The sequence below is a fragment of the Apiospora hydei genome (assembly GCF_038363865.1).
Source record: "Apiospora hydei strain CBS 114990 chromosome Unknown utg000007l_segment0_segment0, whole genome shotgun sequence".
In the NCBI taxonomy this organism is placed as follows: domain Eukaryota; kingdom Fungi; phylum Ascomycota; class Sordariomycetes; order Amphisphaeriales; family Apiosporaceae; genus Apiospora; species Apiospora hydei.
Window position 1 is genome coordinate 1,524,927 of NW_027117366.1, and position 15,900 is coordinate 1,540,826.

Sequence of the window (15,900 nt, forward strand, 5' to 3'; positions counted from 1 at the left end):
TGCCTTCCCGTCCCGACATTTCCATCAATCGTCGTGCTTCTGTTGGGTGGTGCGGTGCTGTCAGTGGTCGTCCCATCTCATCGACTACGTACATGCACAAAGCGCTACAGCCTACAGCTCTCTGTCTCTCGCCCTCCCGCCGCTGGATAAAACGAATAACATTGACGATCCGCCTTCACTACCAACCCAACCCCCAAAACCACCCCTCCTCTCTCATTCTCTCTCTCTCGCGCACCCAAAATCTCTCCTTCACTTGTCTACAGATATACTTATACCCCATATACCCTACCCAGCCTTGCGGACTTTGCCACTACTAATACGATCGGCTATCTCTATCACAGCTGATCCGCCAACTTCCCCAGTACAAACGCAGCCCGCTTTTGATCGACATAGGTCAACTCGCATCAATTCAGCTGCGCGACTCGACCTTGTGCATCAGCAGGAGCCTTTGTCACTACGACCAAAGGCCAATTCATCTACGAGGCACGCCTTCGGCTTCGCATTCGTCAATCAGCCACACGGTACCGCCTCTACGCTTGATCACCATCAGCTTTCGCCAAGATGCATCGCACATACTCCATGCGCCAGACCAGGGCGCCGACTGCCTCGCAGATCCAGGTATGGCATCCCCTGGGGTGCCCTATCATTGTATCTACGAAAGGTGTCACTAACGCAATGCCTTGATTAGAACCCCCTCCGCCTCCATCAACCACCAAGGCCGGTCGCCTATTTGGCAAAGGCACATTTGGTGCGTCGCATTTTGTCGCAACGATGTCGCAAACAACTAACGTGAAGTAGGACATGCCCTCCGCCGCAACGCCGCGGGCGCATTTGGCCCCGACCTGGCCAAGAAGCTGACACAACTCGTTAAGATGGAGAAGAACGTGATGCGCTCCTTGGAAACCGTCGCCAAGGAACGCATGGAAGTGGCAGTACGTCGCAGCCGCATTTTCTCAACCCCTTCTTAAGCGTCGAATAGACCACTAACTCATCGATCAGCAACAACTTTCCATCTGGGGCGAAGCTGGTGATGAGGATGTTTCGGACGTTACAGACAAGCTTGGTGTGCTTCTCTATGAGATCGGAGAACTGGAAGATCAATACGTCGATCGTTACGACCAGTACCGTGTGACCATGAAGAGCATCAGAAACATTGAAGCTTCGGTGCAGCCTAGCAGAGATCGTAAGTGCTCCTTCTTTCTGGGGTGGCACCAGTGGTGCTTAGCCTCGTTGTACAGCATCGCCAATACTAACACACCGATTCTTGATAGGCAAGCAAAAGATCACCGACAATATTGCCCAGCTCAAGTACAAGGAGCCCAATTCGCCCAAGATTGTGGTCCTTGAGCAGGAACTTGTTCGAGCCGAAGCCGAGTCGCTTGTTGCCGAGGCGCAGCTGTCCAACATCACGCGTGAGAAGATAAAGTCTGCCTACACGTACCAGTTCGACGCCCTGCGCGAGCATTGCGAAAAGGTCGCCATCATTGCCGGCTTCGGAAAGCATCTCCTCGAGCTTATTGACGATACGCCCGTGACCCCGGCGAGACTCGTGCTGCCTATGATGGCTACGAAGCCAGCAAGGCTATCATCCAAGACTGTGAGGACGCCCTCACCAACTGGGTTACCTCCAACGCCGCGGTGTCATCCAAGCTGTCCACCAGAGCCCGCACTTTATCTACGAGGCGCAGAAACAACATCAAGGCTCGCAGCGAAGGATTAGATCTGTCGGGTCAGGATGCCCCTCTCAACGACCGGGACTCGTGGGTTGCGGCTGGCGATCATAAGGGTCATGACTATGACGACGAGGACGAAGAGGATGAAGCGGCCCATTCTGCACTCGACAGCGACAGCGGTCTCAATGGCGAGCACCACCGTGGAAGAAGCGAGGTAGTGGCTGCATAGGATCTGCCTGCAAGATAATACGATCGATGCTGGCCTAGGCATAGATCTTACGAGTAATGGGCTTCAATAATGTCTAATACAGAAACACGAAAGACAATGAAATCAACAGCTTCTGAAATTCAATCGAGGATTTCCTATGGGTTTTCCAGGAATGAAGGAAAGGTTTTGACAGGTGTTATGTACGGATGGGCTTTTGGAACAGTTCATTCAATGCTGCGGACGACTCTTCCCGGGTGGTTGCTGATTGGGGACCATCGTCTTGTAAAACTAAAGTTATTTCTCAATACAAATCAAGTCTCTCACATCTACGGCATGTATTGGGTCACAGCCCCATGTTTGTACTGACGTATGGTGGCCACAAGTGTTCAAAGAACGGGTTGTCGACGGAGTTGCAGATGGTGATGGTTGGCAGGTGTTGTGGAGCAGTCACGGCTGTCATGCAGCCGTCATAATAAACCCATTCCCACAGATGAAGAGATCCCACAACATCTAGTGCTCAAGCAAGCGCCTTAGGTAGATATTCCTTTTGATGAATCTGTGAAGTCGCATTTACTCGGTACCTAATGCGCGATGAGCAGATAGGTACGACCAAGTCAACTAGCAGCGGGCAGGCCAAGGTACAGGGTAAATTGGCGCTTTTAACCCGCCAAGACCGCCTGCGTTAGGTACTGACGAGGCATTGGTATCCTCCAATGTCCTCGTGTGATCTCAACACCGTCTCGCGGCGGCACAATGACCGTCATGCGCTGCAGCTGCGGAGGGAGTTTGTGTTGAACCCGGTCACTGCCCTCGCTTTCTTTACATCCGAGACCGACGGGCGGCGCTATCTTCTTGCAGGTGAAGACAACCACCTAAGGGTGTACGATGCCGAGTCATCGCGCTTGTGCGGCCAAGCCCCTATTTTCAAGTCGCAGTCGATTCACGGAATTGCCATCTTGCCCTGCCCGAGAGGGCGACGGGAACAACGGCAGGTCCTCTTTTGGGGCGGCACTTCTGTTTCTGTGGTGCCCCACGCCTCGATCGAGCAGCTTGTTTCTGGTGATGCAGCCTCGTCATGGAAATCGGCAGAAGTGACTGCCCCTGACCGGGTGCTCTGCGGTATCTTGTCGCCCTACGCCAGCGGCGCTCTGGCCTTGCTGACTGCACACAACGAACTGGTTCTGGGACAGGCTGAGTATGGCTCCGAAACTATCACATTTGGCAAGATCGCTTCGCCGTCCAGGCCAATGCTTTTCTCTGGAACATTGTCGTGGGAGTCCCCTGACTGCATCCTCGTCGCTTCAGGCACCGTCTTTGGTGAGATCGTTGTCTGGAAGCACCGCATCCAGACAGAGCAGCAGCCTGAGCTGAGCAGCGAAATAATCTTCATCTTCTCCGGACACGAAGGCTCGATTTTCGGAGTCAGTATCTCCCACCCTATCCCATTCGGCGATGGAGAGAGCCTCACGTTGCTCGCGAGCTGCAGCGACGACCGGACGATACGCATCTGGGACATCACTGAAGTCCGCGGAGACCGTTCAAGTCAACGTATCCAGCACTTCCAAGCATTCTCGGCTGCTCGTGAAACCGGGTTTGGGGACAGCATCGTTCCGGCTGCCGGCGAGGGTCAAAATGTTGGCAGGTGTCTAGCTGTTGCTATGGGACATGCGTCAAGAATCTGGCATGTAGAGTTCTCTTTTCAGGCGATGCCCGGGCCGCCATCCGATCAGGCTGTACTCGATATATGGTCTTTTGGGGAAGATGCGACTGTACAAAAATGGGAGCTGTCCCTCCATGACCTACAGCCCTCGGTGAAGAATCTAGGGAGTAGCGGACCAACCGTTGCGGATCCCAAGCAACTAACGCGGCTATCACACCAGGCAACATATCACAACCACAGTGGAAAGCATATATGGTCTCGTGCACTGACTTGGGATGCTGCTCACGGCCTACTGATTGCGACCGGAGGTTCGGATGGCCGGATATCTCTTGTCAGAGCTTCGCAAGTTGCAAGCACAAGATGTCTTTACGAAGTGCCCGCTGAGGAAACTTCACCCCCGGTTACTGGAAGTGACATCCAGCCTCCTACCCCTGCCCCTGCCATTACACCGGACGTCACCTCGTCGAACCCAGCCGGCCAAGCACCGGAAGGACAGAAAAAGAAGAAGTCGACGGTGCGGAAAGTTAAGGAGACGTTCAATCATTTCAACTTCGTCTCCGAGTCTTGCCTGCTCGCCATCACGAACTCCGGCCGTCTTTTCCGAGGTATTTTCAAACCAGAGATATCATGGGACGAAGTGTCCGTCGTCCCCGAGGTGCGCGAGTCTCTGCACTCATACACTGTCATTGCAAGCTCAGGCATTGCTGGCATTGCCTTGATAGGTACTTCATCGGGCACTGTATACCTTTACCGCGATCACGCGATTCCGGTTATAGAACCGATTGCAAAGGTTCGTGGAAAAGTGGAGGGCTTGTTTGAACTTTCCAGGAAGACGAAATATGCTCAATTGTCTACGCTTCCAACTGATACCAAGTCCTCGATTGGTTTATTAGAATCACCGTCGTTTCTTGCCACTGCATTTGGGAGTCCAGTCGCTATTCTCCTTGTCATGGACGGCAGCTCCACGGATAATGCTCAAGTAACGAAGACAGAATTAGCCCTCGAAAGGGGGTTTGCTGTTACGACTGCTGCTATCTGCAACAAGCATATCATTTTGGGATCAAGGAACGGCCGGGTATCAATACTGAAATCAGATGACAAGGGTTATCGTGCGCTTGAGTGTCGGTACCAAGCCACCACAAAAGACGCAATCACGTCAATCTCGTTACTTCCCTCGTACAAGAGCGAAGGTGCTATGGATATTCTCACGACCAGCCGCGATGGAAAATACAGGGTACACAGGATCACCATTGTGGACGAGCACTTCCAAGGTCAACTACTACATGAGACCTCGCCTCCTTTTGGGCCCGTCATCGAGAGCGCGTGGTTCTATGAGAATATTGATGGCAGCAAAGACCTCATGCTCTGCGGATTCCGGAGCAAGAACTTTGTGGTTTGGAACGAGACGCAAGGCCGGGAGGTTGTGACGGCCGACTGCGGCGGCGCGCACAGAATGTTCGCCTACACGCCGCTGTCTTCCTCTTCGGAGGGATGCAGGTTCGTCTTCACCAAAACCTCACAGCTCTGTGTCTTCTCGCAGTCGCAGGCATCGCATAGCACGCTAAAGTCAGGGGGCCATGGACGCGAGATTCGCGCCGTCGCTTCCTCTGGTCGGTTTGTGGCTACCGGGGCAGAAGACACCAACATCAGGCTCTGGCGCTACGGCCCCGGCAGCGATCTGCGGTGCATCACTGTTCTGGAGAAGCATACTACCGGAATCCAGACGCTCAAGTGGCATGAACAGAGCTACCTCTTCAGCAGTGGCGGCATCGAGGAGTTTTTTGTCTGGAGGGTCACTCCGCTAGAGAACGATCAGCTGGATGTCGCAGTGGTTTGCGAGGCTACTTTCACCGACAAGAGCGAGATTGGCGACTTACGAATCATGGACTTCGATATCCAACTCTTGGGTGAAGACGCTGGTGCAAATAGCTCTTTCGCGATATCCATGGCTCTGTCTGATTCGACCTTACAGACGTACAGCTATTCGAAAGATAATGGGTTCCGTCTATTGGCAAGGGGGTCCTATACCGGCGCGTGTTTCTTCCAGCTTCGGCACCTCTCTTTCAATGACTCCGTCCTGGAGGTATTGACAGCTGCTACAGACGGCCGCGTTGGAGTTTGGAAAGCCCCTATTCCGTCAGCTCTCAACGGCGGCGATGTAGCCGAGTTTACTGCCCTGACCATCAGTAGGATACACCAAAGCACAGTCAAATCTCTGTACATTCGCGAAATCAGTGGCGCAGGACGCCCGTCTTATCTTGTCGTCACGGGCGGAGACGACAACGCCATAGCCTTCTCCCATCTGCAACATGACAGCGAGTCGGGCCAGCTGGTACTCGGGAAGAAACACATCGTGCGGCCTGCTCACGGGGCGGCCATAACAGGCGTGGCCATCTTAAAGAACAGCCTCGACCAGGACCAAGCAACGATCGTTAGTATAAGCAATGACCAGCGGGTCCTCAAGTGGCGGGTTGTCGACTGGACGACCGCGAGGGCAAAGATCCAGCTGATCGAGTCCAGGCATAGCGCTATCGCTGATGCTGGCGATCTGGAACAGCTGTCGGATGGTAAGGTCATTGTCGCGGGTGTGGGATTGGAGGTTTGGGATCCCCTGACTTAGACACGGAACTTGAGTACCTAGTAATGGCACTCAGTGTCCTACGCATGTCTACTTGCGTTTGAGTATCGTAACTTCTGTGAAAAGTCGTATCATGGTTTATTTCTATGTTATATCCTTTGCCCAAGCTGTCTGTTTGAGGCAACTCCATGTTGGCAAGGTCTGGTTTGGCGGCAGGCCGAGGTCATTCCGGTGATAATGCCGACGTCTATTACCCCCTAACCAGCTACAATGCTGTGATATCCAATTAGTATCCCATTGTCTTCATGTAGGCACATATGTCTGGGATCTTTGTCGTTAAACAACATCAGGCCCCTATACTATTGATCTAAGGTTGGAAGTTGGAACCCACCCTGTGATTGCTTTCAGGGTACGGCTTATCGCACCGTACCATGGTCAGCCACGAGCCTATGACTCACAATACCGCACAATGCACACTTATGATTATCGCCAGATATCCCAACTTATGGAAAAGCTCACGAGGTACACACACACCTCGTCAACCACCAAAGAATAAGGGCACTCATACGCCCAGTCTTTCCATCAGCAGCAGCTGAAGCAGCAGAAAGCATCTTGGCGCAGGGGAAGCGCGCCGGGCTCATAACCCGGAGGTCCTTGGATCGAAACCAAGAGATGCTAACTTTTTCATCTTCTTTTTTCGTTTTATGAACCTGCCTAAATTTGCTCTTTTTTTCATCTTCTCTTGCTCGTCACTTTTACCTATGTAAACAGCTTGGCAAACGTCACATACAATACATTATACTGCCAAGACGATGAAACCGGTCATTTCCGAATGCTTCACATGCAGCTTCAGCAAGATACAGACAGGCCGTTTGGGAGGACACTGCAACCCATGCCCCTCGGTCAGCCTGATGTATGGATGATGTCAGCCTCGAGCAGGCGCCTCTGCGATCACAGCTGCACTACAGGAGATAACTACTCAGAGCAGCGCGTTGTCGATATCCGGTACATATCCTCTTGGTATGGAGATGTATCGAGACAACACCAGCATTGCCTTCGAGTAAGTACTGATGTACAGATGAGTTGGGCTACCAGTGATGAGCATCCTTCTCATCTGAGATGGGCCACGCTAGACTACCCGGAACACGTGGCAACCCAGACGCGGACCCCGGCAAATGGAGCATCGATACAAAGGTATCCTGAGCTCTCGAAATATCTTGCCCGCTCGTGAGGGTATCATTTGTCACGACCCACGCGATTCATCCGATGCTAGCAGGCGAGGTCCAGGGTCCACTCCACCATCCACGTGGTTTGGTGGTATCCTGGCTATTCTTAGTAGGTCTGGGACACAGTATAGCTCACATATATCAGATTACACAAGGGTGGGGTATGGTAGGCTTCGGGCAAGGGCATACTGTTGTATTGAAAAATGCCTGTGTATAGGGCCACCAGCTTACAGTGGTTCGCTTCGAGGGTAAGGGAGACAAATAAACTGTGTACTTGGCAGTACTTCGGAGAAATCATGTTCAAGAGGACCATCGGCACCACGACCGCTGCGTCGTAGGGCAAACGAATCCCTCCGGAATTACGTGCCATGCCCCATCCGATGTTTGTTGCAGAATCCTTTGGATACAAGGACTTGGACGGCAACTTCGCGGCCCCGTGCCGCGAATCCTCCGAGCAATCCCGCCGAGCACTGCCACCCCTTTGTGTGACAGTCATCATCTGGTTAAGATGGATATCTTATACCACCACCATCAAACGCCAAAAAGCAGGATCCAGTGGAGGTGCAACACCGTGCCGGTGGCGCTTATGAACGTGGGCGAGAAATCGCGTGTGCACTGGTGGTGGGCCGCTGCGCGATGATGTGCGTGTGTGTGTGTGTGTGTGCATCTCCAAATGCACCACGTTTTATTTAGATCAGAATGTGTGCAGTGCAGATGCTGCGCCACGGGAGGTCTCTTTACGGTTCTCCGCCCCCAACAGGAGGCAAGTAAGGTGACAATTTGTGACATGGGGGGCGGAGCAACACCCGAGACTCGGTCAGACTTGATCCTACGGAAATCTCGGACCGGCTTGAAAGATGGGCCACCGCCCCTGACGTCAGCTCCCGAACGGAGCTTATACGACGGCGTTGCACCGGTCAGGTCTCACCAAGCCCGTTTCCCCATATGGCGGCGGCCGTGAAACTGCATGGTGCAGGCATTGCTCCATATGCCGAGCAACGTTGCACTTGCTGGGCAATGAGCAAGCAGACTTGTCACTGTGCCATCTTCTGCTGGCGCGTGCGGCGCTCCAGAACGCTGGGGTCCACGAAGGGTTGAGCGACAGCTCTTGACCATATCTCCGTGGGCTCGACTGTTTGCCATCCCGTTAGCGAGGTACTGATGTGAATCTCTCCTGTGGGGATCAGCTCTAACCGAGGCTTTTCACATGGGAAGTCTTCCGGATGGTCACTTCATTCTGGCCTGCAGATGCTACCGTATATGAAGCAGTGGCGATTGGGGGCTTTTGCGCCGGCTTCAGGCGGCCTTTGAAAAGGGCCTTCGGGTGTGCCACCTCGTCCGACGAGGAAGACATTGCAGATAAGGCGGACAATGGAAAATTGGCCGCGATGAGTCGCGTTCTCGACTTGTCTCGGGTACTTGGATGATACTTTGCTACTGCATGGCGCGTGTACTCATGCGCGGCACACTCTTCTGTTTCCTGACGCTTGGTGAATTTGCGATAGTGGAATAGGCTGGAGCGCAATTGACGCGATGGTGGTTCCGGTATGGATGAGTGACGAGTTGTTGTGGTTTCATCAGGCTTTCAATCGATGATGAGACCAAAATCGTTCCCGGCATTGCAACTCAAGTCCATGCAGATTGGCGGTTGATAGGGAAGTGCAGTTTGACCAATCAGAGCACGTCTTCTGTCGTTCCTTGCATATGGTTGCCCTTGGTCCCGACTCCCATCTCCGTCTCTCTCTACCTTGCCGCCAAACTTCCCAGCAGCCAACATGGTTCGAAAGCAGATCCGGCAAAACCTAGGAACCGGAGAACGGGGTCGGATCTCTTTGGTTTCCCCAGGTTTCCATGGTTTTTCAAAGGTTGGTTCACTTACTAGCCGATGCTGTGGGCTACATGTGCTCCAAAACCTCAGGACACCGATCTATGCAGCAACGTGCCATTGCGAATACCGCCTTGCGCAAGTCTCAAATGGAAAGTCTTCCGCTGCAAAGACTGATAGTCGGGGTGGGGTATTAATCTGGGACCTTTGCGCCTGGGTGATCGACCAACTACCTCGTAGTCCTGCTCAAGGCACTACGAGACCATCACCAAGATGGTTGCATTGAACCCGATGCTCCATGGGGTACATAGGGATGGTTATCGCTAAAAGAAAGAGGGGAAAAAAAAAAAAAAGGAATACGCCGTGATCAGATCAGGTCGCAGACGAGGGAGCGCAGTCTTTGCTCCGAGAATATTGGGCACTGTGCGTACTGGACCGGGCATCTGCCAATATCTAGAGATCTGCTATGGCAATCGAATCATCGTTCGGTACCGACCTGGTGATGGGCGGCTGAGGACCGCGACGTCCTGGAACTTGTCCACGCCTGAACGACGGACATTGAGTAAACTAGCAGCCCAAGGTCAAAGACCAGCGAGCGGCCCCGAGGAGATGGAAGGGCTTCAACGTGGCAGTCAGCTGTACGGGTGCGTGTGCTTGAAACCCCCTTTCTACGCTGTTTCTCACTTTATACCCACCCTTGTCTACCTATGTCTTTTACGAAAAGACTCACCTGGCCTCTTTTCTTTTGATTCGTCCCCTTTCATTAGAGACATTTATGACAGGTGCGTCAATAGGGGCTTACTACCCAGCAATGCCACTGCCGATTACCATACTGCCAAAAGGCTATTCCACTTCTACTTATTCACTCCTGTCCCGGCACCGAGAACTTATGTCACTTGAATGCACTTACGGAGATGGCTTCTTCTTGGTGTTGAAGATAGGGGCTATTGGCGATCATCCTTTACAGCAATGTGGCAAGTAGGTAACCTGAGCTTAGGTACCTACCTAGATTATATAGATTGAGCAATCCACCAAGCTGTAGATCTAAATCCGGGGACACATTGCAGCTAGAGCCATCTATCTATAGCATTCAAAGCATTCCACGTGTCTACCTGGTTAATGAGGAGAGCCACCGACTTTTGAAGACTCTCATCCATTCTCGCTGTCACTAGCGGGCCCAAATGTGTCAATGGAATCCACGGCTCCGGAGTGTTCCGAACCTAATGCTACTTTAATCGGACCCTGCTTGCATGTCTTAGAACGGACGGGGGAACCATAATGAGCTGCACGATGCCTTCTAGGGCGAGTCACTAGCCGGGTACTGTAACTTTGACGCAGTGGCAGAAGACTACTGCTGCATCGTCTCGTTGGCGGTATTTGTCCCGGATCACCAGCCTGACGACCTTTGCGCCCAATGTCCATCGTGATGTTCAAGTTCAGCGTCGGCCGGCTGTACCTTCCCTTTGGTACCTTCGAGCACAGGGACGTACCCTGGAACGAACCCCGCAGATTCGGGGGAAACGAAACAATGATCCGAAGGGTGTCCCATGTCCCACCTGATTTTTGAGGGGAAACGGGCTGTGTCTGGTGAGCGGTCAATTTTTTTTTTCTCGCCGTGCGCGAGTGTCGAAATGATAGGGAGCTTGGGCGCAAAGGTCGTCGAATTGACCTAAGCTAGGCGCAGAGGCGCTAGCCATTCCCCGCAACAGAGCAAGTAGAACAGCGGGAAAAAAAGCAAAGGAAAAATAAGAGGAAAGTACATACTCGGCATCGAGTTTTTTTTTCTGTTCGCTTGCTCACCCCCGCCCGCTCAAGCCCGCCATTTCAACTCTCCCTCCGTATTCGGCAGCGTTTCGACTATCCATCATTCGATCCCAGACAACGCGACTTCGGACCTCCAAATCCAGCGCCTCGCTGGTTCGTCTGTAGGCTTAAGTGGAAACGCCGTCCGTTATTAATATACCGCCTTCTCACGGAAAGCCCCTTGGCTCGGCCGAACCGGCCCTCGTCCAATTGTATGGATGGCCACTCCATCACCGGCGCCGCCTCCCGCGTCGCTGAGTCCTACCTCCCCGTCAGCGCCCGCCATGGCCTGGGCTCCGCGATTAAGAGAAAGCGCAGCGTCGGTGGCATGGACAGCAGCCCCGGGAGTGGCATTGGCATGGACGATGACCAATCCCTTCTAGAGCCAGAGAAAAAGCGACAGCCGGGCGTCAAGCGCGCTTGTAACGAGTGTCGCCAGCAGAAAGTGAGTCAAAAACGTGGACGACGGGTGTGGCTACAAACTGTGCAACCCAGCTGTAGGACTTCAACCCAAGACATACATGCGCGCGCATACATCTTTGAGCAATAAAAGGGCTAACAGTGGCACTTTCCAATGACAGTTGCGGTGCGATGTTGTACAAGATCCCTTCCAGAGCTGTTCGCGATGCAATCGCCTGAAGCTCGAGTGTAAAATCGAATCCATTTCAAGCGCGTAGGCAAGAGATCGAAACACGCCGAGATGGAGAAGGAGATCGACCGTTTGCGACGGAACATGCAGCAAGCCAAGGCGCAGGGCTATGTCATGGACGAAGACGACGACATGACACCCCAACTCCAGTCGCCTGTCGCTAACAGCGCATACTCCCACACCCGCAACCCCTCTCTCATGGGCTCTGACGAGGCTGTCAACTCCCTCCCTCACTCTGAAGAGGGGTGGCTCGTACAGCATCCCGACACACTACGCCTACGAATTGGAAACAGTTCGTCTAACTGAGCAGGACGTCAATGGACTCTTTCATGAATTCTTTGCCTGCTACCACCCCTTCCTCCCCTTTCTCAACCCGGATCAGTCCCCCGACCTCTACTTTCAACAGCACGCATTGCTATTCTGGTCCATTGTAGCCATAGCGGCGCGGCGCTACTCTGCGCGGCCCAGCATTCTGCATGAACTGGCAGGGGGGCCTCTACATCGCCTGCTCTGGAGCACGGTCGGTGATGTGCCCAACAGCTACTTTGTCGTCAAAGCCTTGTGTCTCATTTGTACATGGCCGTTACCAACGAGCACTACAACCGCAGACCCGTCACACATATTGTGCGGTGTGATGATGAAGGCTGCCACCGGCATCGGCTTGCATCGTCCGAACCATACCCAGGATTTCTCCAGAGTGTCCGTGGAACTTAACAAGGATCAGCTCCATGATCGAGTCACAACTTGGGCCGTGTGCAACATAGTTGCGCAATCCATAGGTACAGGCTACGGCCAACCTGCCAGTACTCTCTATGATTGGACGCTTGCTATCCGCCCCGGGGAGGACGGACCTTTTACCTTATCGCCTGAATTGGAGGCCAGACTCCGGGTTGAGCGGTTCTGCGACAAGGTTTCAAAGGAAATGTATAGCAATGCCAGTGACCCGAGAGGTGTGGCTGGCGATGAGCATCGTGCGATGCTTATGCGAGTATATCGTCGAGAATACCAAGAATTGCAAGCGTCTATTCTTTCTCAACGCCTCTCATCTATTGTCGAGGTGCATCTCAGGGCAGCTGCTATACACATGCGCCTTGCTGGTTTCTTCGACTCGAGCACCACGCCTGGATACATGGATGACCTGATGGGTCTGTGGCGAGCCGTGTCTGGTTTCCTTGATTTATTGTTCCAGGATACCAACCACCAAATCCTCCGCTATGCCACCAACTATATTCAGCAGATGCTAGTAGCTGCCGGATTCGCACTTCTGAAGTTACTTAGATCGTTCTTCGCCAAGACTACAGTTGACTTTGAGCGAGGACGGAGTCTCTTCCACAAAACTATCACAGCCATTAGAAAGACCAGCGTCGTAGACAATGATCTTCAGTGGAGATTAGCAGAGCTTATGGTCCAGATGTGGAATGGGGCTCGGGTGGACAGTAATGCTCACCACGACAGGGACCCTCAAGAGATCGACGATAGCCTGCAGCTGAAAGTACGCTGTAGACACAGTATGAGTCTTGTCTTTGACTCCATCTGGCGATGGAGGGAGGAGTACCAAGCTCAAGGGCGTGGTACTCTTGACTGTAAGTACCTGTCTCTCACATGACTCTGCCGCCGCCCCCTCCCCCTTTTGTTATTTTTGGCCAAGACCCATAACGGATGATGCCTGGCTAACGTCAAGTAGCCCTCAAACAAGCCACTAATCCAGACTCGGCTAACGAGTCTTCAGCATCCTCAACCCACCTAGACAGCACCTTGATGCCTCAACAGAATAGCGTGACCAGCTTCATTGCTGGAAACGGCGCATTGACGCCCAATGCTCACAGCAACATGAACACAGGTGCCAACAGCATGCTTGCAGGGATCGGATACGGAAGTGATTCGAATTACGATTTCTTTGACCCTCAAACTTGGATGGTGGAAGGATTACTGGACTTCAACTATTCCTTGCCCGCGCCCCTCGAGGGAATGTAGGAAACGACCCTTTTATGGGCCCTCGAGGGAGTAAAGCTCTTTGATACACCGCCTGGCGAAGACTAACTGGGAACGATTAGCGATGCGGGAAATTGCTTTTGACTGCACAATATACTGGCTATGGAGGGTTTGTTTCCTATGGAGTGCTTTAATACCCTGTTAGTATACTATATCTCCTGGAGCTTCAGCTTTTCAGCCTTGGTAAGGGGGTTTTCCTTCAAGGCCATTTCTTTTCGGGAGCGAGACACGATACCGTCCTCGAGTGTCGTACTTTTATATTACGTATACAGTGCTGGACATCAGGGAATATATGGGTGGGCGGCGCTCTGTTGCTGCAAGTAATGAATGGGTTTATGAGATGCCTAGGTAACCTACTTACACACAATAAATACATACATTACGCCTAACTTTAAACGCTCTCTTGGCCGTATCACAGTGGTCAGTCGTTAGGAACTTTTTCAAGCATGGGTTCAAAGCAAGCTGCTGCTCTTGCGGAGTGCGGGCATCATCGGGACCACTCTGTCGATGCCGTTCAAGGTCAGAGGACCTTTTGACCAAAAGTCCAAGACATGCGTCCTACATCAGCACACCCATTTCCAAAAATCTATTTTAGGCATGCTTCCAAGACCGAATGATGGTGCTGTCGATGATGTGAATGACGATAATATTGTGTGGTCGGTTTCAAGCAAACAGGTGCCACTTGTCAGGTATGTCGCATGCATGATAAGTCGCTCGCATTGCAGCCATCCCACGCAATCACGCAGTATCTCCTCACATCTGGGTGGCCGTTCACTCTGTCGGAAACCATTGGTATGGATCGGACCCCAAACCCCAATTTGGCGTTCAAACGAGAGCGCCACCTCCGCGGCCGTTTCTTATACCCTGTCTACCAAGCCCAATGACGGGCGACTAGGTCCCGCAAGGCCCGGCTCGCCGCAGTGAAGAATCTCAAGGATAGGGTCTTTTTGATTTCTTAACCTTTAATTCTAGTCTGGTTTCTCGCATCGAGAGTCTGTCTTCTCATTCGATCGTTCAAGCGATAGACGCCGCTGTGGGCAGGTTGAGCGAACAAAACAAAACAAAGCTCCCTTCGTCTAAACCAACACGCCCCAACTTGGGCCATGGCCCACGCCTTGTCATTGGTCGTAGCTGTAGATGAATTCGGGTATCATGACGCAAATTAGGCAATCAACGGTGAGCAGGGTCGCATCGAATGCTGCCTTTTTCGTTCAGAAGCAACGGAACGCCGACCTTTTCTTTCCCTCCCCCCCTCTTCCTCTCACTGCCCCCATGTTGCAGTCGAGGATGGGATGGGGATGGATGATGACTGCAGTCTGACATGCCCGAGATTTCTCCCATGGTTCCCACATGGCTGAACGCACGAGAATGGAGGGGGAGCGGGTAGTGGTTCTGGGAGAGAAGGTTGCCAAAGTACCTGCAGCAAAGCAAGTGGACGGACGGTGTGACGAGCGAGGACGATGTGATGTCGTCTGGCCGTCTCGGTGGTCTTGGGGCAGCTCATTGGTAGATTGGGAGGCAGAGAAATTGAGGGACGTCGGTGCAGTCAAAATTGGGGGAGGGGCACATGACAGGATCTCGAATTCATTCACACGAAACGAAGCTCCCTCTCTCTCGTCATCCTCCGACCCTGGCGGTCTTGGTGTTCATTGGGCCCAGACCGAATCCCGGCAGGGCGGACGACAGCTCAAAGTCGTTGGGAAACGTCTCCGATGCTTCTCATTGACATTGGAACAGAACAAATGGGCCGAGAAAGAGTCGAATCTATCGAACTGTAAAAGTCCAGGGGTGGTTCGGGTGCGGATACTCACCATCTGCTCATCACTGACCTGGAGAGGCGTCGAAAACGAGGTCTCATCCATTCAACGGTCAGTCAGTCAGTCAATCATCAGATTGTTCTTTCGCTGTTCGACCAGTCGCTCAGACGGCCGCGTGGTGGGGTGGGGCCTGAGGCGTAGACGGTACACTGGCCAGTCACAACACGATCCACGATCGGCTTTAGGGAGTTTTAGGTCTAGTCAGCAGCTAAAATAAAGACTGAGGGAACCCCGAACTGGGTTCGTTCCATAATGTTCAAATCGGAGGCTTCGTGGTCGTCTGAAACGGCCATGCCGAAAGCTGAACGATACGGGCGCGGGCGCGGGCGGGCCTCGAAATGGCCGACCTCGCAGCAGCAATTCCCACTTGGCCGCCTGGACGGCCGCTGCGCACCCATAGCAACGAATTGGCATGCCATAAACAACCTGTTCCCCGTCGCTGCTAAGCGCTATAAAACAGTAGTTTGCA

At 52.9% G+C, this 15,900-nt stretch overlaps 3 protein-coding genes across 3 annotated transcripts; all 3 read left to right on the forward strand.

Moving 5' to 3' along the window:
* Window positions 1-561: 561 nt before the first annotated feature.
* Window positions 562-1,902, forward strand: PG997_009544 (lipid-binding protein; the record flags this gene model as incomplete). The annotated part of the gene is given in 6 exon segments (XM_066813859.1): window positions 562-661; window positions 689-748; window positions 799-932; window positions 1,000-1,164; window positions 1,277-1,531; window positions 1,546-1,902. The coding sequence occupies 6 exon segments, from the start codon at window positions 562-564 to the stop codon at window positions 1,900-1,902; spliced, it is 1,071 nt and encodes a 356-aa protein (XP_066665821.1).
* A 692-nt stretch (window positions 1,903-2,594) lies between these two features.
* PG997_009545 (uncharacterized protein) lies at window positions 2,595-6,161 on the forward strand (the record flags this gene model as incomplete). Its single annotated transcript, XM_066813860.1, has 1 exon — window positions 2,595-6,161. The coding sequence occupies one exon, from the start codon at window positions 2,595-2,597 to the stop codon at window positions 6,159-6,161; it is 3,567 nt and encodes a 1,188-aa protein (XP_066665822.1).
* Window positions 6,162-11,187: 5,026 nt separating this feature from the next.
* PG997_009546 (Zn 2cys6 transcriptional activator) lies at window positions 11,188-13,596 on the forward strand (the record flags this gene model as incomplete). Its single annotated transcript, XM_066813861.1, has 4 exons — window positions 11,188-11,418; window positions 11,644-11,874; window positions 11,933-13,205; window positions 13,307-13,596. The coding sequence occupies 4 exons, from the start codon at window positions 11,188-11,190 to the stop codon at window positions 13,594-13,596; spliced, it is 2,025 nt and encodes a 674-aa protein (XP_066665823.1).
* Between the last annotated feature and the right edge of the window lie 2,304 nt (window positions 13,597-15,900).